At 46.1% G+C, this 25,100-nt stretch overlaps 1 protein-coding gene across 1 annotated transcript in view; it reads left to right on the top strand.

Moving 5' to 3' along the window:
* The window catches only part of MGAT4B (alpha-1,3-mannosyl-glycoprotein 4-beta-N-acetylglucosaminyltransferase B), a 90,785-nt gene extending 66,586 nt beyond the window's left edge, over positions 1 to 24,199 (top strand). Inside the window, exons 4-15 of the mRNA XM_005295835.5 lie at positions 356 to 489; positions 3,632 to 3,678; positions 6,905 to 7,018; positions 8,567 to 8,642; positions 9,500 to 9,614; positions 10,734 to 10,864; positions 15,538 to 15,645; positions 17,125 to 17,318; positions 18,765 to 18,843; positions 20,371 to 20,458; positions 21,890 to 22,002; positions 22,974 to 24,199. Of these exons, the coding sequence (XP_005295892.1) occupies positions 356 to 489; positions 3,632 to 3,678; positions 6,905 to 7,018; positions 8,567 to 8,642; positions 9,500 to 9,614; positions 10,734 to 10,864; positions 15,538 to 15,645; positions 17,125 to 17,318; positions 18,765 to 18,843; positions 20,371 to 20,458; positions 21,890 to 22,002; positions 22,974 to 22,997 (1,223 nt within the window). The 3' untranslated portion in view covers positions 22,998 to 24,199. The remainder of the gene's footprint in view (positions 1 to 355; positions 490 to 3,631; positions 3,679 to 6,904; positions 7,019 to 8,566; positions 8,643 to 9,499; positions 9,615 to 10,733; positions 10,865 to 15,537; positions 15,646 to 17,124; positions 17,319 to 18,764; positions 18,844 to 20,370; positions 20,459 to 21,889; positions 22,003 to 22,973) is intronic.
* The last annotated feature ends 901 nt before the right edge of the window (positions 24,200 to 25,100 follow it).

The raw sequence follows: 25,100 nt of genomic DNA, 5'->3' as shown, positions 1-25,100 counted from the left end.
CCTTTCTGAAGAGGAACATTTTGCAGCATTTCCTAAATATCAGTCTTAAAGCTGTAATAACTGTACTGAATGCTTCAAAGGGAGGCCCTGCATGCTAGCACACCGTTCCTTTTTGTTTCCTGGCCAAACTGTTCATCAGAAAAAAGTTAACCTGCTGATAGGGATAATTCAGCGAATTAGCCCTGGGTAGCCACAGGCATTTTGGTCACTAACCCATTTTCCTATTGATGGAACATAGTGCTAAAAGCAAGTAGAAAGTGAGACCTCGGGGGCTGAGTGGACAGTCTTGTTTGTTTTCCTGGCCTATTGCCCTGTGTTTGTCTTTCTGAAAACACTTTGCTTTGGTTCTGAGCAGTGTCCATAGTGATGGGAATCCCCAGCGTGAAGCGAGAGGTGCATTCATACCTTACGGACACCCTGAACTCCCTGATCTCAGAGCTCACCCAGCAGGAAAAGGAGGACACTGTGATTGTTGTTATGATTGCTGAGGTAACGTGACCCTTGTATCTATTTATCCCGCTTCATCAGCTCTTCATCCCCTTTTTCCGGCTGACAGGGACTTGGTACTGGTCCAGAAGGCTGAATGCAGCCATAAAACAGCAGGATGTCTTGTCATGGATGAGGGCCAGATCCACCGCTGTACAGGCAGATAAGCCCAACCTTGGGCTGTTGTCTGACAAGGTTCATCAGGCACATCCCCCTGATGGGGGCCAGCAGCCTGTTTTTAATGTGAAACAGTGCTTGGATGCGCTCTTCTACAGAGGGTCAATATGTTAGCAGATGATTACATTATAGCTGCCAACATGGCCCTTTCATTCATCTTTTTCATTTAAGTTGTGCTCATTAACCTCACTCGGCTCCTACAAACGCCAAAGCAGCTGTTGACTGAACCCCTTTAAACACCACTCCACCTCATTCATGCTTCCCTCCCAAGACTCCATCATGTTTTCTCTGCAATCCCCCAGCCCATTTCTCCAAGGCTGAGACTAGCCTATTTTGTTGCACTGATGCCCAGGGCCGGAATCCGTTGCTAAATTCAGGAGCTACAAAGCCTTGGTGCGTTAATCCACTGGAGCTGCTTTTATCTAGGGGTTTATAGGGTTATTTTTCGCCACCGCTTTCCCCTCTGGATTATTTTCTCAAGCCTAAAATGCATTTGTCTTAGTCTTCAGAAATCCACTGAGCAAGCAAAACCTCAGTGGTGTGTTGCCGGGAGCAGAGTGAAGATAAATACCGGTCTTTGCTACCTGTTTAGCAGCAATTAGATGGTTTGAGTGGCATTATGCTTACAGGTCTCTAGCTTGCCTTTTTTATAGAAAAGGAAAGTGCACTCGAGGAGCGAGTGGCTGCTATCCAAAGTGCGGGGGGTGGGGGGGATTGGATTAGTAGGTTTCTCCTGGGACTGGGGGGCATGGGTTTGATTCTCTCCTAAACTGCTTCATTGGCAGGTTGTGATTTTGGGCAAGTCACTTAATGCCTTTGTGCTTTAATGTACATGTCTGTGAAATGGACCTCACAGGGATCGTGTGAGGATTTAAAGGGAAGCATCAATGTGAAATTACCTTTTTTTTAAAATTGATTAGCAAGAATTTTCAGGTATTGAGTTCCCCCTGCCAAATTTTTTTCTCCCTCACTATATTTTAAAAATATTTTTCCTTCTTTTGAAGTATGACAGACTGTCTCAGATAGGGGAAACTGATTGTGGAGAAACAGTGAAATTAATTCTTCAATAAATTGCCAAATGCACAAAAACAGAGGAAATCTTTCTTATGTCTCAGTTACAGCCATAGTAGATGTTACAGGTAACAATAGAAGGTAAAACTACTTCAGACAGAAGGGGTTAGTAGACTCTGTCCTTTTAACTGTCAGGTGTTGCAAGATCTGCAGGAGGGCGCTATAGAGGTGTGAACTATTGCTATGCTTGTTACACACCCAATCCAGACAGTGCATTTCTTCGTACATCACTGCTGATGGGTCACGAGTCTTCAGGCCTAGGGTAGAAAATGATATAAAAGATGGTATGAGATTTGAACAGTCATCAGATAGCTTGAAGAATCTAGGCAACATGAAGCTGCCACTGTAGTCTTAGGAGGGGCAGGGGCGAAGATAAGAGAACTGATATGGGCTCCATCCTGAGGGGTTTTAATGACTGCCTCTAAAATTTAGAGTATTTCAGAAACTGAGAACTCCCAATTCAACAGTATCTGGCTCTGGCAGCTAACTTCCTTCCTACAAGTTGTGAAAAAAATTCCACTGGGTCACCGAGGGAAGCAGCCTGCTTATTATGTTGTAAGACTCCAGCCTGAGTCCTCTAGCTGCGTTGGCACTGGGACAGCTGTCCCTGTCAGAGCAGTTAGACACAGCTGTAATAGGAAGAGTCCTCTTGGAGTGGGTTTGCTGCATTGCAATGTACTGTCCCAGTGGGGAGGAGCCCCATTCCTCCCCTACATAATCATTTAAAGCAGGATGGCATGTGTGGGCAGATGTGGTGTTTGGTATCGGATGCAAAGTGCTGAGGCAGTTATAGTGACAGATGGGAGTTGGGTGTTCGCTCCCAGAATATAAGGCCATCTTCCTTCCTTTTTGTAGCTGTTTTCCCGGCTCTTCCAGGGTAAGAAATCAGTCTCTCACGGTGGTTCTGAGAACCCTTGGAGAAGGGGAGCTCGTCTCTCTAGAAAAACTTGACTTGTCATTATTCTGGGTAAAGCACTGGGCTTGGCTTCTGGCATAAACCCCTGACCTCTCACTTCTCACCTCAACATGGCACCAAATCTGACACCACCTCGTACTGAGCAGGACATTGCAAGCAATTGTTTAGCACTTACTCCTCGGGATGGTAAAAGTCATCGTCCCTCCTTCTCAAATCCCAGCCTAAGACTTGTGTTCGCTGTTTCGAGAGCAGTGGAACCACTCGGAGCAGTAAAATCTTTGGAGGCCTCTTGATCTGGAATTCTGGAATAGAGGGCATGGGACCTTATTTTCTCTCCACCGGCCCCCTGCATGAGTCTTTGCATTTATATCTTTTCTATTAGTGTCATGCAGCATGAGTAGCCTTTTCCCCTGAGCTGCTGAGAGTGACCAGGTCAAATCTCAGGACCAACTGAGAGATTCAGGTTTGCAGCTGAAATTAACCCAAAATATAAATACACGTTATAATAGAAACCCCTCTGTTTTGCTGACGAAGGTAGAATTCCTTTTCTGTCGGGGACTGTTCATTTAGTTAAATGCCAACAATCTGCTTGGCACTGTACAGAAAATAGAGGAGGATGACATCCTTGGCCCCAGACACCTAGGTTTGTTTTTTTTGTTTGTTTGTTTGTTTGTTTTTTGTTTTTTTTGTTTTTTATTTAACACTGGCCAAACCGGAGGGATTTGAAGAAGAGTTTGGTTTTGATCCACCAAAATGGGGAGAGGATTTCAGGCACAAGGGCCATAAAGAAGAAGGCCTGGAGATGAATGAATGAATGGCGTATGGAAGTGTTGACAGCACAGACTAGGGAGTACTAGCAGTGGCTTCTGAGATGCAGGCCCGGGCAAAGAATAAATCCGGATGAGGCATTTAAAGTATTGATGGTTGGTTTCTCTGAAACTGAATGACCTCTTCTTACAATGTTTAACTTTTTATTTTCAGACAGATGAACAGTATACAACCGGAGTGGCAGAAAACATCAAAAACTTGTAAGCAATTCCCATTCGTTATCCTGATGTGAACTAGGCGTGTAACAATGTAACAGCCTCGTTAAAGAAAATAAATGTCTTTTTGTTTGCTTGATTTTTCTGTTATAAATTCTAGAGTCTCATCCTGTCTCTTAATTAAGCTGATCCCAAATTCATCTCATTCTAAAATATACGGTATTGTAACTTTAATTTCTTTCTGATCGTATCCAACCAGTTTTGTGCTTTTATGTTCTCAATGCACATGATCTTGCCATCTGAGTCGCTCTTCCTGTCCTGTGTTGTTATGAGAAGATGGATTATTTATATGTACAGTCATCCTGGGGGGGGGAGGGGTGTTCCTATTCTCATATAGTTCAGCATCCTGCCTGCTCATAGAGTCAGAGCAAGTGAACAGCATGACTGGCACCAAAATAAGGCTGTTACCGCCTGAGTGTCCATTTCCCTGCCCCTTTTTGCTACACCAGGTTAGGTTGCATTCTTTCTCTGGCACTGCAACTGTGATCTCTCTGGTAACAAATTTCTGCCCCAGAGTTACAGTGGCCGCCGCAACTTCACAATTGCTAAGTGTTGGCAAGAAACCTGTGGTAGATGGTTATTAGAGAGCTGGTCTAGGCATTAGCAGCATCAGAACTCAAAGAGGAAGAAGAAAGCAATTGTAACAACAGAGGCTCTGAATCCAGTCCAGCTTCCGTGTCTGCATGTTTCCAAAGAACCACAGTAACCTTAAGAGCAAGACTTTTTAAAGGATGATGTGACCTAATGGCTCAATTCAATTCCTGAGCTGGTGATGGGAGAGGGCTTGGGACATGCTTCCAATAATAGAAGAGCAGAAAAGCATTGTATTCCTACTGCACTTGTAGAAGAGCTGGAACAGAGCCCTCTGTCTTGCTGTGCAAAGTGAGGCAGATCCACCCTTCTGCCTTTTGTGGCAGGAGCGTATACTTAGTAGGGGACGATGAGCTGATTGTCTGTTGTACCCTGATGAAATTACCAGGCACTATCGAAGGAAGGGCCCCTCTGCGAAAGGTTTAGAACTTGAATTAACTTAGTGATTTGATTTCCCCCCCCCCCCATAAACTCATAAATTATCTCTTAAATTCAATTGCGGGGGGGAAGCCTACAGTCTAAGCGTGTGTTGCTCAGGGAAAGCGCCAGTGCTCCTTTATCAACGTCCCAGAGTTTGTAATGAGAAGTCATGTTTCAGATATCGCTTGAGGAATGGTAATTTAAAGGGACACCATGACGTCAGCTGGAAATGTTATCAATTTAAAAAACAAGTTAAAAGTAGTTTCGGGGACTACTGTCCTGGAGTCTCTCTGTCAGTCGTGTCTGTTCCTCCCCTTGCTGCCTAAATGCTGACACATAAATAAGGGAGACTGACTGACTATAGGGGTTAAACAATGAAACTGGAGATTAAGGCTACGATTATGTCATGGAATCTGTGACTTCCATTGACCTCCATGACGTTTTCTGCCCTGGGGCTGGAGTTCCCAGCCAGCCTCGCCCTTGCAGCTCCCAGCCCCCAACCTGGTGGGCGGACCCCGGGCCGCAGCAAGCAGGTGGGGGACCCCGTGCCACTGCCCAGCCGTGGGAGGCAGGCGGGGGAACCCTACAGCAACCAGCTGCCTGGGGCGAGGGGACCCACAGCAGCCCAGCCCTAGGGGCAGAGCTCCCACAGATATTTTTAGTAAAAGTCAGGGACAGGTCACGGGAAATAAACAAAAATTAATGGTAGCCTGTGGCCTGTCCCTGACTTTAAAAGTCAGGGACAGGTCACGGGAAATAAACAAAAATTAATGGTAGCCTGTGGCCTGTCCCTGACTTTTACTAAAAATATCCGTGACAAAAACTTAGCCTTACTGATGATACATAGAGTGCTGTCAAAATGTACAGTGTAAAACACTGGGGGAAAGCTGTCTTTCTGTCTAATCCCTTGCAGTTACAGTAATACTGTATTTGGATATTGTTTGTAACAATGGGTACACATTTTTCAGACAAGTGACTTTTTTTTAATTGACTGTGACCCTTTAAATTGTTCTTAACCATGTCACAGAAAATATACTTTGGTAGCTTTGTTTGGCACAATAGGAAATCAAATCAGCAGTAGAAAACAGGTTAACTTTCCTGGTGGTCTTCTAATAACCACTAAGACCAACTACAATGGTTTTGATAACCTATCAAATAAGCATAATATAATCTCTGCAAACTGGCATTTACTTTGACACTTTGCAAACACCTGTATATCCACCTTATATTAGTAAATCAGACTTTGGGTCCCCCAGATTTGCTGGGGTCAAGCTAATTGTCTGTAGGGCTTTACCTGCAAATAAATGCTTATGTTTTTCGTCAAAACAGACTAATATTTTTAAGGGGTTAAATGCAGATTGCCTCAAGCAGAAGTGGTAGATGGGACACTTAGACATCAGTGGATCCAAATTGCTTCTTCAGGTTCCTCACCTCTGAAGTGGCAGCTGGTCTGCTCCCACTCCGCTGCATCACAACTACCACGGGAACCCATTGGAGTGAGTTCGTGGGGGAGGGCCTCGTAAGGGACCTTTTTTAAAGCATGTGCTGGGGCTTTGCCAGATTACCTTTAAAATAGTCTAGAATCTCTGCAAAACCTCATCATATGCTTATTAACAGCCCTGATGGTATTCCCCTCCTCTCCCAAATGTGCCAACTTGGTGCTCCTACAGGGATGCCGCCTTATAGCCATGTTGGACTATCGTAGCACAGTGAGAACTGGACAGTGTGACTTGAGGGGAGGAACCTAAAAGGAAGAAATAAGGCTTAGATTCCCTGATGTGGTGAGTGTCGTTCCTCCTGCCAATGTTTGAGGCATTCCACACACAACGCTTGTGGATCATTTAAAAAAGAAAATCTATGCTATCAGCCCAGCATCCCTGAGCAACCTACCATAACAAATCAACATGTTTGCATGTAGTAGAGAGACAAATACTGGTATACAAACAGATTGCAGTTCCAGGCTTACATGGGGCTGTTAGAAACAGTTGGGGGAAGAGGAGATTTAAAATCCCATGACAAGTACCCTGCTGGTGTCCTTTTGTTAGAACTAAGCCTGCAAGTGCATTCACTACTATAGAGGTTTTATCTTGGAGGTTAATTTTGTTTGATTCCACGGTCTGGTGTTTTCCAAGTGACTTCAGTCTGAATCTGTCATGTTACGCCCGGTACAGCAATTGCTTGCTTGCACTTTCTCTCTCAGGTTCCCCAAGGAAATACACTCTGGTCTCCTGGAAGTCATTTCCCCCTCTCCTCATTTCTATCCAGACTTTTCTCGCCTCCGGGAATCTTTTGGTGACCCCAAGGAAAGAGTCAGGTAATGCCAGATGATTTAAAAATCTGTAATAAGTAATACTTACATCCTGTATACTCCTGATTCAGAAGAGATAAACACTTCTGTGGATTTATGCAGGGCCCTTAAATTTGCTTTTTGTGAGAATTAAGGACCTAGTGAATATGCATTGTTGTTAGCTTCATTTGGCTTGGCTTGCTCTGCTGTGTTTCCCATGTCTATTTTCCACAAGTCAAACTGAGACAAAGCTGCTAACCTACAGGATACTTACCTCGAGAAGCCACTTGTTTTCCAGTTAACTCCAAACTAATCATACAGTAAAGAATAGGCTTTCTTTATCCCATCTTCTCCTCTGGTGAAAGTGAAAGGTGTATTGTGTTGGTCCCTGTGACATTACCCAGAGTACAATCTGGACTGATTAACAGCTCTGTCCTCTCAGTGCTCCAATCTGGGATGCCTCTTAACACTGCTTTGCTGTGAGAGCAGCCACTCCTGGTCTGCTCACACACAGTCTCCAGCATGTAAATTACTCCCAGTTATAGTATATGAGTGCTATGGCCAGCCCCTCATGCGTTACACTGCAGAGCAACACCAGCAAATTCCCAGTCCCAGACTTTCCACCAGAAATGTGTGTCTTGAACTGCCCAGCTCTCTCCTGGACAATGCAAGCTCATATAAAGTCTGTCATTTTATTAATAGAAAATGATATGCACACATCCTATTATCCCAAATGGAGTGTGTCCCCCCCCCACACACACACACTGGTTTAGATAAAACAAGTGTATTATGTACAAAAGATAGATTTTAAGTGACTACAAGTAAGGAGACATAAAAGTCAGAATTGGGTTACAAGAAAATAAAAGTAAAATGCAACTAATGCCTAACTTAACAAGCTAAGTGAATTCAAAGCAAAGTGTCTGTCACCACATGTTCTAGCAGTTTTACTGGCTGAATTCCTTTTAGTCAGGATCCCTTCCCCCTGTCCAAAGCTTTTTTTCCTTTGTTCTTCAGGTGTTGTGAATGCCGTTGAGAGAAAAGGAGGGATAATTTGTGATGTCTCCTCTCTTATAGTTGTTTCTCTTATTCAGGAATCATTTCCAACTGAGATTTAGGAGACAGAAAGTCTGTGTGGATGGGAACCCCCAGCTATTTCTTTGTCAAGATGTAGATTTTCACCCACATCCTCTTTCCTGCCAAAGAATGGCCACTTAACCGAGCGGTGGTTCATTTGATTTTGTGGACACCTGGATGAGGTGTTGGCTAGCCTTTTGTCTCTGGGGAACTGGTCTGTGGCTGCTCCCTCAGACTTGGAACATGTCTTAATAATACCATACAGAGGAATCTTATACATTTACATGCAGTGTTGCCACAAATACTTTACCAGGACAATAATGATCAGCAAATTCTGAGTTTTCAAATGACACCTTACAAGGCATACTTTGTACAGAATTTATCATAGTCCTGTCAAAGGGGTGAATATAAGGGTACACAGATTGTCACGCTCCCCAAATGAAGCATCTGCTGGCTGGTAGTAAGGCAGTGGTGTTCTCATCAAATTTGTCTGGTTTGCAGGTGGAGAACTAAACAGAACCTAGATTACTGCTTTTTAATGATGTATGCCCAGTCCAAAGGCATTTACTATGTGCAGGTAAGTTTGATGGTGGGGTGGGAATGTTTGAATTCACTGAGACACGTAGCTTGTACCAGTGACTGTGGGGAGGGGCGCGCGCGCGCGCGCGTGTGTGTGTGTGTGTGTGTGTGTGTAAAACATAAAGTGGAGTCTTTGATGTGGGGCAGGGGAAGAAGGGAGAGGTTAATTCAAATGCTGTTGGAGTGTTTCTGGTGTTGACTCTTCTCCAAATGTGACACCCATAGGATATGTTGTCCCTTTCACATCCAGTCCTCCGAAGTCTGATTCAGGAACTCCTCTGCATTTCTCCTTCAACCATCTCTCTCTCTCTCTCTCTCTCTCTCTCTCTCTGCGCGTGCACAGATATTTACTTTGGACCAGGTTAGATTAACCCTTTGCAAGCCAAAATGTAAGTCTTCATTGTAGTGTGATGTAGATTCTCCTGAAAACAAAGCATATTAGCTCTACATTATGGGCAGCATGCAACTGTGGGAGGGATGGCTCGCTTTGAAATTTGCCGACCTGTGGTGCCACGCTGCAGAAAAACTTTACAATGGAACCTGGTCTAATGGCTAGAAAAGTAGCAGTGCCTTTGCTGTCATGTATGAGCTGCAGCTTACCCAACACAGCTGTTAAAGTTCCCTTTGGCCAAACAGGCTAAAGAATTTTGCCCAGGAATGGAAGAGGTTCACAAAGAATAGGAGTCAGTTTTCCTTTAGCCTGTTGGATTAGATTAGACGTGTATGTTCCCACAACAAACTCTGCCTTTGCCAAAACCTTCCCCTGCCCTCCTGTGTCGAATGTTGTGCAGCAGAGAGACTGGAACAGAACATGTGTTTTTGTTGCATGTGCTAAGTTTCCTTTTCTCCTTGCAGCTCGAGGATGACATTGTAGCCAAACCAAACTATCTCAGCACAATGAAGAACTTTGCTCTGCAGCAGCCCTCTGAGGAGTGGATGATCCTGGAATTCTCACAGCTTGGTTTTATTGGTAACTGACTCTTCCTCCCCCCTCCCCCCCGCCCGCAGCACCTTCCAAATGTGGCTATCACATAGCTGGCTAGATCTTACAAACAGCAACCCCCTTGCTTAGAGACGTTTTCCCATAGTAAGGGTAAATTCCATATGCTTGGCTTCTTCTAACACTTTTATAGTGACCCTTTGACTTGCTCAGGAAATAAACTACCTCCAAGTCTTCTGTCCTGAGCCTCCTGGTCCTGGGATAGTTACACAGCTGGAATGAGAACCTGTGTGTCAGTCACCTTCCTGTTGACACAGTTCAGCTAAAACACAGAGCAGGGCAACAGCAACTGCCTCTAGCTTCTCATTGCCTTTTATGTGGCGTAATGTTTTACTGATGTGCTGTGTTGAACAGGCCAAGCTTCCTACGAGACTTAGCTTACAAGTGGGTAGGGACGGTGCAACTCCATGCTTGTCCATGTTGCATCTTCCACAAGCATTAAACTACTGCTATTCTGATTCATTTTTAATAAAAAATAAATCTGCCCAGTGGCCCAGCAGTGAGGCTCGCTTCCTGGATGTGTCTGGTTGCTTCTTGGTTGGACGGGATCTAGAAGCATCTGCCATAACACGCTCAGTCTGTGGGCTGGAGGAAGTTTTACATCAGCTGAGAACTATTTCGGGAGCAGCACTGTATGGTTATGCAAGCAGTTTGGATATTCCTCTGCTGGGTGTTGGCTGCATTTGTTAACGGGGTTTGATGTTTTTCTGAACTCTGCGGGCAGGAAAATAATCTATGCTAGAACTGTGCATGAATTCCATTTTCACCCCTATCTCTCTGGTGTCCCCTCCCCACCTGGTGTGAGTATTCCCACCTTGACTTCAGTGGGACTCATAATGGTATGTGTTGCTAACTCGCTAGCAACAGTTCTATAATGAATGCTAATTTTAGAACTGTACAGGCAGCATCAGTGATGCTGATGCATAAGCTCCAACTGCGCAAATCCATGGTTACTTGAAACTCTGTTAGAGATGCAAGGAGAGAAACCAGTTTTCCCCCTGAGGAACTTGTTATTCTTTTCAGTGGCTGGATCTTGTTTGTTTCATACTGTATCTGCTTTGTCTCTTCTCCATCCAAATATGCTTTCAGGAAAGATGTTCAAATCGCTGGATCTCAGCCTGATTGTGGAGTTTATACTCATGTTCTACAAGGACAAGCCCATTGACTGGCTCCTTGATCACATCCTTTGGGTGAAAGTGTGCAATCCAGAAAAAGATGCGGTAAGTAAACAATCCCCACAGAAGGCACGAAGAATCTTTCCACTCTGCACTTGCTCTGAATGTCCAGAACTTGCTGGGAAAGGTGGGAAGATCTCTTTTTATAAGAAGTAGTGATGATGAAATTTTGTTCTGAATCTTTGTTAATCTCATTTAGCCAGGAAAGCTTCATTAGGATCTTATCTAGGAAAAAATGTTTGGAAAATTCAATATGTTGCCTTCCAGATTAGCATGTTGCTAAGAGATGCTTTATGCGGATTCTTTGTGATGGGTAGAAAAGTCAGAACCTCCCTTCTGTAGAAGGATACTTCCCATTCTGGGCAATAATCTCTCTGATGCTAGAGGAAATTGAGACCGGCTCCTTGTTTAACTCCATCATTAGAGGATTTTCCCACAAACCCTAAGGAGAGTGGTCTCTTCCCCTCCATGCTTTTATCTTATCTTTTTTAACTATGTGTTCCCTTCCTTGAAGCCTGCCTTCCCCCCCCATCCCCCTACACTTACTGTAACAGCAAAATACCCCTTTGGAATTGCACTTGAGTGCCCTCTCCGTTTGGAGCACACGTGCATGGTGACTCGGGATCCCATTGCAGCTCCCCGAGCTTCTCCACAGCCAGGAGGGTGGTAGCCATGTAGAGACGTGGAGGGGGAGGGGAGTCTAGGGGAATCCTTATTGCTGTCTTGTGGTCATTGTGATCTATTGTTTACTGTGGTGTGTGTGTGTCTGATGCTTTACAGATAACAGTAAAAAAGGGACATCCTTTCTGGTGTTCTAAATTAAACTAGCAACAACAAGAGATCAGAGTAACCGGGATGGAGTGGAGGGTATGGGAGGATGAGGGTTGCAGCCGTGAGTGTGAGATGAACTCGTTGCCAGATGCACACTCTGGTCTTGTATTTGAATACATTTAAATCTGAAGCCGAGGTCAGTGCCGCAGAGACCCCAGAGAAGCAGGGCTAGTATCTGTCTCTAGTAGGTTTTTATCTTTTCTCCTCTGTTCGCTCTGAGAGAGATAGGTCGCAGTATCCCTTAGATCCTCTTGTGTGTAGGGTGATTTGTGTTCCGAACACCGTTTGCTTGTTCTTCAGGCGGTTTTGGCCCAGTGTGCTCTTGGGTGACAGACCCATTCTCAATCAACATATCCTACAGAACCTCTTCTCCTGGTCTGGGCAAGATTGGGATTTGTTTGTGCGTCTGCTCCATGCAGGAGTGATGAGATGCAGCTGGTGCTTCCCCTTCATCTCCCCCCACCCCCTTGTATTTAGCTTGAGCGGTGTTTTAATGCAATTCCCACTGCACAGCCAGGTTAGCTCATACTCTCCTACCTGACTGCTTCCCCTCCACTGTCTTCTCAGGGGATGCTGCAAACCTCTGAATTGTTGCTTTTTTACAAATTTAACCTAATTCTAGTGTGGATTTCTGTCTCCTTCTCCCACTGTGTGCATGATTAACTCTCTGCAGCGCCCCTTGAAACGTGACTGTAAATCCCACTGTGTCGAATCAGATTGGTAGCTCTAGGATTTGCTTTCTTGATTGAAAGTTTGCTTGGCCTGGGCTCTTTGGGAAGTGCTTTGCCTGATCTGGATACATCCTGTTCTCTTTACGTTTGAAAACTAATTGTAGATTTACCTGGGATAAAGTTGCATATGAAGAGCTGACCTTGCTGTTACTAGCAGAGCAGTTCCCCACCCTAATGTGCCTAGGACAATGTTGCTTTCATTAAATGTGTCCTTAACAAAATGAGTAAAGGTGGGGGAGGGGGTGTTAAGGGCACTAACATATTCTAACCTGTTTTTCCCATCTAGGTTAAAATAGGGACCTGAAATGAGCTGTGTTTTTTTGCTGGCAGTGCAAAGAGGTTCTCCCATTAACAGGGCCAGTTTTAATTTGATAATGTAATGAGAGTTGGATTAAGGGATTAGCTCAACTGCAGCCTGCAGAGAATACCCCTGGAATGTCCAGGTTCCGGGGAGGCACAGGCAGACGTGCCAGCTCTCGCGGATTGATCGCGAGAGTCACAATTCCTGAGTAAATTTAAACCTCGCTCGTTATTTCACGATAGAACTCTCAAATGTCAGGATTGTGGGCGGGGGGGTTTCCAGCTGCGGCTGGAAAGAAAAAAATCATTAGATCTGAGAGGTCTAAAAGTGAGGCTTAATTTTACTTAGCAATCCTGTCAGCCACAGCGGGGGCTCCCCCGTCAAGCCTCAGGTGTGGGCCGGCGGGGCAGGATCCCGCTGTCAAGCGCAGGTGGCTGCTCCCCTGCCAGCCCGGGAAAATGGGAGAAGGGACCCCACTGCAGCCTCCCCCCCCCACGCTGGGGAGGGTGAAGAAACCCTAAGAGGAGCAGAGGTGAGGCTGGGAGGGCTGAACCATGGCCGGAGGGCTGCAGGAGGACTGAAGTGAGGAGGGTGGGGGCTGATGGGGTTGGGGGCCTGTATTGATGGTGGATTCTGAGCAGATGGGGTGAGTTCTGGAAGGGTGAACTGAGGGCAGTGGGGGTTGATGGGGTAGGGGGCTGAACTGATGGGGTGGTGATAGGGGTAGGGAGACTGAATTGACGGGGGATGGGTGAGGACAAACTGATGGGGGAGGGCTGGGGGACAGGATTAATTGCTGGGCAGAAGATGGGCAGATGTGGGGGGTGAGAGCTCCTGCAGCAGGGGCCAAAGTCACTTTGTCCAGTACATATGGAGGAGTGGGCAACACTACCATGCACACACCTTGGGGATGGGCAGGGGGAGTTCAAACATCAAGAGACCGAGCTAAAAAACACGTAATGATTTTGGGGCCAATCTCTTGACTTCTTGGAGTCAAACATGATTTCTGCGAGTCCAACTCATGATTTTTGCTCTCTTGAAGTTGCCAGTACTGCACAGGTAACGTGGGCTGTGCCAAGGGCTTGCTTAGCAAGGAAGGCTTGAGTACCACTGATGGGATTCTATGCAGCTTGTCCCCCTTTTTAGGTCTTAGTATAGTGCAGGGACTGCATTCAGAGAGCCCATCAGAAAGGGTACGTAGACAGACCTCATTGAGTTTGATACTTTGCGGACATCCCTATAAGCGGGGGTCACAAAAATTGTTGGACCAAAAAAAACCCTTATCTTTCCCTGTGCTTAAATCCATATTTGCATCCCGTTACCCTCCCCACAAAGAAAACTGAATTAAATTTCTAGCTAATGCGACTCCTGGGCAGTGTACTGTGGATAAATCCCCACAAGCCAGGGGCTTCTAATAGGTGTCCTGGATAGGATATAACTATCGGGGTAGCCGTCATTCTATAACAGACTTAAAAGTCACTATTCTTGAACAAAAAAACTTCAGAAACAGACTTCAAAGAGAAACAGCAGAACTAAAATTCATTTGCAAATTTAACACCATTAATCTGGGTTTGAATAGGGACTGGGAGTGGCTGGCCCATTACAGAAGCAGCTTTTCCTCTCCTGGAATTGACACCTCCTCATCTATTATTGGGAGTGGACTACATCCACCCTGATTGAACTGGCCCTGTCAACACTGGTTCTCCACTTGCGAAGTAATTCCCTGCTCTCCATGTGTCAGTATATAATGCCTGCATCTGTAACTTTCACTCCATGCATCTGAAGAAGTGACGTTTTTTACCCACGAAAGCTTATGCCCAAATAAATCTGTTAGTCTTTAAGGTACCATCGGACTCCTTGTTGTTTTTATGATCTAACTAGACTGTCTTTTCCCTCGGACTCCTCTCTGCTCCTTTCCCCAATCTCTCTCTGTCTGATTTCCTCTCTGCTCAGGGCCGGCTCTACCATTTTTGCCGCCCCAAGCAAAAAAAAATAAAATAAAAAAAGCCACTTGGACTGCCGCCTGAACTGCCGAAGCGCAAAAAAAAAAGGCCGCTTGGACTGTGCCGCCCCAAGAATGGATGGAATGCCTCCCCTTAGCATGTGCCGCCCCAGTCACGTGATTCCTCCGCTGGTGCCTGGAGCCGGCCCTGTCTCTGCTCCACGTTCACAATGTTTTTCTCACTGTTTTTTTCCTTTGTTCCTTTCTGCTCGCTCTCTTCTCTGTAGAATGTGAACCTGATAACAGTAGTTCAGATTAGAGTTGAACTTTCAACCCCACCTTGTTGGGGTGGTTTGAAATCAGGCCAAACAGCTTTGACAGAGGAACTAGCAAACTAATAAAAACCCTACTGGAGCTTGTACCCAACTTGCCCAAAGAGAGAGGAGCATTGTTTGGGAGGAAGAGCTAAACCAGTCAATGAAGATCCAGGGATTGAAGAAGGGAGGAGCAAAATGAGTTTCCTGGCAAACCGGAGAGGCTGATCTATTTTGTTCCTTTGATATTAACAGCTGAGAATTTAGGGAGGACGGGCGCTGATTAGGCAGATGGCAGAATACAATCGGCGGTGTTGGGTGCGGAGGAGAGTTTGAAATGTAGGCACTTGGAATTAATAAGAGCATAGATGCCATTGCTCCTGCTGGTGGACCAGCTCACCGAATCCTTCTGCATAATGAGCTGAAAGTCACTGACAGATTCATCTTACTTGCAAATCAAAGGCAGAGTAAAGGGTGTTTCCCATGGTTCTCTCCCCCATGATCTGACCTGACCTTGGCTTTCCCCCACTCCTGGTGATCCGGGCGCTCTGCACACCAAAGGCAGAAGCCAGAGTTCTCACCGTGCTTTCTCATTTCAGAAACATTGTGACAGGCAGAAGGCGAACCTGAGAATCCGCTTCAAGCCCTCGCTCTTCCAGCATGTGGGAACCCACTCCTCCTTGGCTGGGAAGATCCAGAAATTGAAAGTGGGTATCTGACACCGTGGCATCGCATTCTTCCCCCACCCATAAAGATCTCCCTGATGTCAGGCCCTTCTTGCACTCTGGATTCACATGCACACGCCAACTTGCCGCCTTTGGAAATCAGATGTGGTGCTTGGAGTTTCATATCTTAATGGCCAGGTTTCCATTTGGGGGTGGAGTAATGCAGCATCTCTGCTCCCCCTTTTGTTTTTTCAACACGGGACACCTTCAAACTCAGCAAATTTAAATGAATATTTTAGACACCTTTATTAAACTGCCCTGTCTCTCCTTTTTCCTCCTGTCACCACTGGACGGCTGGTTGCTAGGTAATCTGTACTAAAAGCTGCTTGTTAATGCTGTGGTGGTTGGTGTAATGCAAATTCATAGATTCAATTGCATTTGAGTTTTCAAACTTTTTGAGCAGGGGAAGCAGCTGCTTCATTCAGGGCATTACAGGCGGAAGGGAGGCACCAGACAGAAGAGGAATGTTTTACTTCCCGAAATAATGAAGGTTTTTTTTAAATGTGTTGGAAGGAAATCGGAATTCAGTCAGGAAACTGGGTCTTGAAACAGGGCACGTGCCATGACTAAAGAGGTTAGGACACATTCACTAGCCAGGTTTCCCTAATCCCGTTTGTTTGAGTGCATCAGAGCTGCAATGCACTTGAAGAGAGGTTGAGGTTGACTGGTGTTTCCACCCTTCTCCAGAGGCTGGAGGTACTTGACCTTCAGTCTTGAGCATCACAGCACACCTGAGCTTGTAGTGTAACAGCCCTTCTTGTCATGTCGTGGTCATTCCGGGTTGCTGTGTTTTACCTGATTCTTGGTGTTTATTTTTAGGCAAATTAAGGCTCACTTCTTAACAGTGTAAATTGTATGGGGCGGGGAGGGGGACTATTTAAATTTCAACAAAATCCAACTACAAAGTAGTGCTGCTAATTTTTTTCGGAAAGTATATTATGCAGTAAAAATGTGAGAAGCATGATTTGTACTCCAGTATGGCTCTGTACCTGATACAAAATATCACTTTATATAAATGGTATAATTCAGTCCAAATAACGCAGTCATTCTCTGATATAACTCAATCACTGGCAAATAATTTGACCCAGGTTAACTAAGACTTTCCTTAGCTTGTAAGATGCTTGAGGCAGGGTTCTGTGTTTGTATGGCACCTACCATTATGGGGCCTCGTATCTGACTGGGGCTCCTATGTGCTACCATAGTGCATATGATGATTTCCCCTTTGCAGCCCTGTGCTCCCGGGAATCAGCTCCCCAAAGGAACCCGAGGGCTCTGTTTTTCCCCATGCCCTTTGCGCACCAGCTTCCATCTCACATTCTGTAAATGTTGCATTGATACTTTGGCACTGGGATGTTGGAGCCTTTAATCTCTGTCTCCCTAAAGCTGGAAACCCTATTTATTTCTCATTCAATGAAAGCCATGTGAGAGACTTCACTCTTGCTTTGCATTGTATGTGTTGAGGACAAAGACTTTGGAAAGCAAGCCCTGCGAAAAGAACATGTCAACCCTCCCGCAGAGGTGAGCACCAGTCTGAAAACCTACCAACACTTTACCTTGGAGAAAGCCTACCTAAGAGAGGACTTCTTCTGGGCATTCACCCCCATGGCAGGAGACTTCATCCGATTCAGATTCTTTAAACCACTCCGCATCGAAAGGTCAGTGTGTTGGGGTGCGCTCAGCGGTGGGGGAAATATACAAAACTAGGGGCTGAGATGGGCTTCCCCTTTTCTGTCCCCATATTACCCTGATTTTTATCCCAAGTGGTGCAGGCTGCTTCTCTGACCCCATTTTACTTTCCTTTGCATTGCCCTGCCCCTCCTTGCAAAGGCAAGTCTTTGTCGTTTCACTCCTTGTGTTAGACGTCTTGATTTTCCTCCCTGGAGTGTTGTCCCTTGTGCCCAGACTGGTGTCCCATCCTGCTGGCTGCAGGGCAGAAACTTGCACACCCTGATTCTAGACTTGGCTTTGCATAACTCTGACCACTGCCAGGGAAGAGCAGCACGATAATAGAAACAGCTGTAGTCAATACCCAGTTCTGTGTGGTAACACAGCTCTGTGAACGCATCGTGTCTAAAGGGCGGAGGGTCTCCTGACTCAGTGCAATTCCTTTGGGGCGCGTGGGAGGCCTTTATAGGAGAATAAAATTGGAACTGAACTGGGGAGAGTAGTTTATGGCTCAGATTTCTTGCTGCCTTGATAGTCAGTAGTAGGAGCCTGACCTTTCTGGAAAACAGTCCTGCCTGGGTTTTTCGTCTCTAAGCATGCCCCAGAGTAAGGCCTTGCTCATCCCTCCCTTCAACCCCCCGACCACCGCAAGTAACCCTTTCAATCTTCCAGAACCCTGGTAGCAGGTGTTGCAGAAACCCTTTTTCTTTTTGAGGACAAGTAGTGGTATCAATGCTGCTCCTTGGCTTTGCCTACAATAATAGCACTACTCAACACTTGCATACCACTTTGGAAGTATAATGTAAATGTCCATCCCAGAGCCTCCCCGCCCCCGTGAGGCAGGTGTGCACTGCTGTCGCTCTCCCACTTTTACAGGTGAGGGGAAGCTGTGCCAGATGCTAAGGGTCTAGAGGGACCTGTTTTTCCAGAGAAAGGGAAAACTCATCTTCACATGGCTCTTGTTCAGGCCCAGGATGGGGTGGTGTGTGCAGATGTCACTTCCCCAGGCCTGGCAGTTTTGTCTTGATCTGGGGTTGAGGCATCTCCTCTCTGAGACTTGTGTGATAATCCCAATACACCTGCAGCAATGGTGACGTGAAAAACCCCTTCTCCAGAAGATCCGTTTATGAAGCCTGCCCAGAACTCCGGCAGCCCTCCCTCATCCAGAGCTCACTCTGTTACCTCTCGAGTTCCTCTCATTGGGAGAATTGCTTATGTTTGCTCCCATAGGCACTGGAACCCTTCACTTGTAAATGCAAAGAAACAATAATCCATAAAGAGCCATCTCAGTGTCCCCATCTCAATGAAAGCGGCTCTCCTTAAAGCTGCCTGTTTGGTTCAGACATTCGATAAATCGCTCCTGGCGGGAGACACAACGGTCCCCCCGCACCTCTAAATCCAGTCAGGTTCTTACAGCTTTGGTCTCTGTTACACAGATTCTTCTTCCGCAGTGGCAACATTGAACATCCTGAAGACAAACTCTTCAATACGACTGTGGAGGTTTTGCCCTTCGATGTAAGTTTGGGGGGATCGGGCTGGAGGTTGGGAGTAGGGAGAAGTGGAAGTTTTGCAGGGGGGAATTTAAAATTCTAAGGGAAACGTTTAGTACGTGCACGTGCTCTGTTGGCTGTGACGTGTTTGCTAGTCCTGCTAGTATCAGACTAGTCTGACTTTGTTATTAATAATCATGCCTATTATGGTGGTGCCTTTGGTGCCTATGGTTTGTGCTAGGCGCTCCACAAACACAGAGCAGCAGACAGTCTCTGCAGAGCTTACAGTCTAGACAGACACCGGTGGGAGGGAAGGTCTAACATGCAAGCAGAGTGATTGCAGCAAATGCCATGTTTGTCGCATGACTTTGGCTGGGCATTTGATTTAGTTCAGAGGGGATCAGCTAAACAGACAGAAAGGTGAAGGGAAAGGAGATGCTGAAGGGAAGTGGGGTGAGGGGGACAGGGCAGGGGATAAGAGAGTAAGAGGGGCAGGTATGGAATGAAGCTGAAGGGAAGGGCAGGGAGAGGGTTGGAGTGAACAGCCAATCAGTCCAGGGTAGAGAGGGTCCCGTCAAAACTGTAGAAAGTTTTTTCTGAATGTCCAGTGGTCCTTGCGGTGGCTCCTTCTGCAGCTGCTCCTACCGCCTGGAGTCTCTGGCTGGCTCCCTTCTGCAGTTTCCCCACCACCACCACATGGGAAGGGGAGGCACTGCCTGAGTTCTAGTGCCGACAGAGGGGGGCAGGGGTCTCCCTTGCATGCTTCTGAGTTGGGGCAAGAGGTAGCCCGAGCAGGGCCCCATTTTATGCTCCTCACTCCCTCCAAATGCAGCAGTCCCCTGCTTTGGTTGCGTCTGCAGCTGCTCCTACCAGCTGAACACTCTGGCTGGTTCCTTGCTGCAGTTGTCCTCAAAGTCACATGGCAGCCTGGTGTTGGATATGTAACTTCTATATAGGTTAAAATTAGACCAGAACCTGCAATCCAAAACCAATCAAATTACAAGGTGGGTGGGAGGGCAGGTAGATTCAGATTCCCAATCTGAACCATCCCCCTATGGATTTTGTTCCAATTTCCAGTCCAGATGCCAATGGAATCTTGCAGAACACCTGTTCTCTTGTGATTCTAATCCAGGATCTCATTAGGCCCAGAACGGATGATCTTGTCAGATTTCCACCACTTGAAAGATTTTATCCCAAAGAAGAGCATGTAAAACTACTGTGCTGTCTAATCGGAACCCAAAACCTAGTCCTGGCTCATACCCGAAGCCATGGGGTAAACCAGGTGCTGCTACTGCCTGTCTGTAGTTAAGACACAAGCCCATGGCAGTAGAGAGCCCTCATGGTTTAATACCTCTCGTGTATGTTTTAATATACTAGACTTGTGCTTGAAAGGAAAGACCTTACAACAAGTCTACATGTTGCTACAGTGATTTCCTTTGAAAGTTGCAATGCTGTTTGCTTTATGGCTCTGGCTGTTAATGCTGTACCCACAGCAGGCTTCCTAAATTCTTGCCACTGGCTTTCTGCAATGACTGTCTGTTTCCCCGCACAGAGTCTCCAGTCAGATAAGGAAGCCCTGCAGGAGGGAAGAGGGACAGTGTTCAAGTACCACAGGACATCAGATGGCTACATACAGATAGGTAAATTACTGGTTCAAGGCAAAAGCTGGCCTGCTGTTTGCTGATAGTGCACCACATTTGTTGATCTTCAAATGAATAAAGACCACTAAAAACCTTGCTTGGAATTGATTTGCCTGGAAATGAGATTGAAAGTCAGTCATGTAAAGCAAGTTAGGCTTTTTTTTTTCCTCCATGAACCAAAACTTGGATGGGTTTTAATCACAATTCTCCTTTCTGCAGGTCTCTCTCTCTCTCTCTCTCTCTCTCTCTCTCATATATATGTAACAATAGAGCAGGATTAAAGCTGATTCCTAGGGCAGGGAAAGAGGAATTGAACAGACCTGAAGGGAATGAACAAAGTTGGCTTTCAGTTAAGCAAAATGCTGTCGTGGTGCATTCGTTAGTAACTTCCCGCGAGTTTCCTCTCTGCACCAACAGGAGTAGTTTTCAGATGCCTTGTGCTAGGATCCTTGCTGCTGCTATGTGGCTTTGAGGGTTCCCAAGTGGGGCATTGTTGGAGAGAGCAAAGATTTCACCATGAGGGGAAAATTATAGATGTGATTTTTAAGTCAATTGCACCTTCTTTTTTCTGGTTCTGCTCTGCAGAGCGGGCAGTAGTGTAGGCTCATGCATACGTTGGTGTGGACACATGGATCAAATACACCACTAGGGAGATCGTAGGGCTGGAAAGGTCCCTACAGGAAAGATTTCTTCATCACACCTTAAAAAGCAGAAGAAAATCTCTGGAGACGGAGCTCCTTTATCACAAAGTACAGGCTCCAACTTGTGGTTCAGGGTAGCCAGTGCTGTGTGGGGAATTCCTGTGCTGCTGTTTGCATTCTCGTGGCCTTTGCCACCATATAGACATGCTCAGGAAAATAAAGGGGCTAAATATTCTCCTTACGGTGGCCTTTTCTCCACGACCCTGTTCAACTTCACAATGTTTAGGTAGCTACATTAAATGTTAATTTATGAAACACTGCCACCTACTGGCCATGTAGGGCTCTGCATTTCTAGACTTCTGAATCCAGTTTCTTTGGTTGTGAGATGCATCACTTCTTTTTTTTTAAAGGTATTGCTGTTCTGGGAAGGGCTTATATTTGACCTCACAATGCCCTGAGTCCCTTTCATTTGAGAGAGTGCAGTGGATCAATCAGGTAGTTTGGTGCTGTGTGCAAACTAAAAACAATGAGCATATGTAGTTACCCTCTCACAGGTTCAGTGGTCAGCAACACTTAAATGTGGCAGCTGCTTAAAGAGTGAGAGTGGTTGGTTTGTACAGGACCATATCTATCAAAGGCTCCCAGCGAAGGCCTGGGTTGGTGCTCTGTAGCAGCTAGTGGAAAACAAGACTGAAAATGCGACTGCTTGATGTTGGGGGAGCCCTCAGGGACAGCTCAGCTGCTCTTGGGAGGATATTCTACCCCAGACCTGTCTGCTTTTCTCCATCAGGCTCCTTTTCTAAGGGTGTTGCAGAAGGAGAAGTGGACCCTTCATTTGGGCCTCTGGAAGCCATCCGTCTGGTCATCCAGACTGATTCTCCAGTGTGGATCATCTTGAGTGAGGTAACCTGTTTTTCTGGCTTAAAAAAAGCAACTTAGATCTGGACAGCGCCCTCCACCAGCCTGGAACAGACAGAACCCCTCCCCACCCCCTGAATTCTTCCCATGCTGGAGGAATAGATATCAGGGTAAAAGGGGTGGGGGGGATTTTGAGTTCTCCTTGAAGGGAGAGGGGAGGAGGGTGAGTGGCCTTTTCATCCTGTTGAATCCAGAGTCCCTGGTCTTAGAAGCACAATCCTGCTGCCGTGAAAGCTAATGGAAAAGCTCACCTGGATGTCCATGGGAGCAGGATAGGCCCCTAAGTGGCAATGCATTTTGTACAGAACTTTGAATATAGAGATGAACCTGTGGAGTTCGAGTGAGTTGGACAGAGGGACTGTTACTCTAGTTGGGGCAAGTGCTTTCCTGGTAATGTGACTGTCGTTAAACCCAGTCCTTTGGAGAAAGGAATAGGTGCTTGCCCCTTACTCTACTGGCCAGACAGCTGAGAAGGGAGAAAATGGGCTTGTACAAGGAATGTTTAAACATCCCAAGTATTTTTTAAACATTTAATTAAATTCTTGATAGTGTCCCTTCAAACCCACCACAGTTTTAATAGCCTGAGGGTCAGGGGATTTGGGTTTTTCTGCCCTCTAACATCATTTGTGTCCTGCAAATGGGGCTGTCACCTTGCTTGCTGATCCCTACACCAGCATCGCTAAGTAAGGGGTGTGGAGACCAACCCTTTGAAGACTAGTCGCAGGCTGCAGTCACGTGATCTTCTGGTATCCCCTCAAGATGGTGTCTTGTCAGCAACAAATTAGCAAAAAAAAAAAAACCAACCTCATTCTAATACCCTTCATAGGTGTCTTCACCCTTGTGTCCTCTCTCCCTGCTAGCGGGGGGACTGCCTGGAAGTTTTGTACCTGAGAAAGTGCCCTACCCTGAGGCCTTTTGCTTCCTTTCTCTTATTCTTCCCCATTCTATCTTTGCAGATTTTTCTGAAAAAAGCAGAATGAAATTCCCAGGACGAAGGGTGGATGCACAAAGGAGTTGCTCAGTCCCTTTTCCCAATCTTCTGCTCCCTTTGATTCCCTTCCCCCAGTCTGCAAACGGTGTGAAAGTGTTGCATGCACAGCACCACCACCTGCTCCAAGCCAGGAAGAAAAAAATCATCTGTGGTCAAAGTACAAACATCCTGGCAAGCTCTGCAACAGACTACATGGAGGGGAAACCTTTCCCTAGGTGGGTGCTGGCTGGAATTAAACAAGATAGCACCAGTGCCCGCACTGGCACGTGTTGGCTGCAGCTGACTGCGGGGGGTGGCCATACTGTCCGCTCTAGCTGTATAGAGACCAAGGGAAAATAATCCTAGTTTAAAGGTTTGGTTTGTTCCCCTGGGCGAGGACCACACTCCTCCTCTCAGGGATATGGCTCCCTGAATGTAGCAGTTGGGTCAGATCACAGTACGGTTTGGCATGCTTACAGAACAAAGGATCTAATGAGCAGGAAGGCCAAACGACTCTTCAGCCCAGGAAAGGGCAGCCCCTGGCTATATTGGGGTGGGGAGGGGGGCATGGTAGCCCTATTGCCAGAACGGTGGAGGGGGAGAGTTTTGGCTATGAGCGCAGGGTGACTGAATTCCCCTTACTAACTGCAGAGCAGGGTTGAGGTGCATTGGGGGAAACAATCACAGCCTGAATCACTTCATTTCCCCTTGCCCCAGCAAAAGGCAGTTCCTCCAGGACTACAGCTGAGGATTAAGTGAGCAGGAGGATGGAGCTCTCCTCTTGGTCCAGGAAGGGGCCTGGTTTTGCCAGAGGGGATTACGTATATCGGTATGGCAGGGAAATACTAAACCACACTGTGCCTGCCAGGGTTGAACACGGCCCCTGAATAAAACTTATGTTGAAGGCCCCAGTGTCTTCACGCCTTGAGATTTTGAGTGCAAAATCCATCTTTTTAATAAATATTTCAGTTACTGGTTGATGTGAATTTTGAAAATAAGTAGCCCAGTTCTAAAATGGTAGGGAGTCATGTAATTTCTCAGAAGTTTTTTCTGAAATCCCAATGTCTCTTCAGCTATACACTGGAATGCATTATACTACTTTAATGTGCTGTATTTTTTATTATTGGATACATTTGATTTTTCAAGTACATCTCTATATAAATATATATTAAAAATAATGTGCACTGTAATAAAGTTTAATTAAATTTAAAATCCTTGCCCTTGTCGTCACTCGGGTTTTAACTTTCTAGCAAGAGGATCTTCGTATTTAACCTGCAGATTGTAAAATTGCTTTCCCTTTCCATGGCTAAGCGATGTAACTGTTGAATAGGGTTATAAATTAGCCAAGGCATTGCTGCTCGTGCCAGTTCCAGGGGCCCTGCTTCTACAGGCAGGGTGCTGTAGTTGCATAACTGAACAGACTGTACTGCAGCTCTGCATATACTAGTGAAAGGAACCATTGCTAAACTCTCACTCATTGTAATATATTACTTATAAAATGTGCTCCCCCTCCTCCCCTTACTAGTCTACTATTGACAAGGGCCACCTGATGCTGAAAACATCCTCAGTGGCTCTGTATCCAAGTAGAGGGGCTTAATTCCTCCCTCCTCAATTCCTTTATTAAAACCAATGCACGTTTCTGTTGGGTTAGGAGAGAGCCTTTCTTTGAATGGCCTTTGCTTTTCAAGTGTGGTTCTAAAAGAAGAAAATTGCTAAAGTATTGTATGTTCCTCCCCTTCAAACCAGTATATCTAAAGCTGTAAGTTTGGGAAAGTCTCTCTTCACCTTTTTCTGGCTATTTTCTGTCTCCACTCACCAACTGTGTATGCAGTGCACCCCTGGACTGTCCTATGCCATTAGATGCATTGACTCTTATAGCAGAAAACCTGTGTATGTTTCCCATTGCACAGGTAAGTGCAGCAACAAGTGACTGTCCAATATTAGCAAGATAGACTCTCTGTGCCAGTGCTCACCAACCCGGCGATTGCGATTGACTGGTCAGTCCTGGAGCCTCTGTCAGTTATGATCTTCGCAAGCTGCCAAGTGTGGCCCCGGGGGAGGGGGAGCAGCAGGGCTGGTGCAAGGAAGTTTCGTGCCCTAGGCGAAACTTCCA

The sequence above is a fragment of the Chrysemys picta genome, chromosome 8 (genome assembly GCF_011386835.1).
Source record: "Chrysemys picta bellii isolate R12L10 chromosome 8, ASM1138683v2, whole genome shotgun sequence".
NCBI classification, from domain to species: Eukaryota; Metazoa; Chordata; order Testudines; family Emydidae; genus Chrysemys; species Chrysemys picta.
This window is presented reverse-complemented; position numbering and strand designations above follow the sequence as displayed.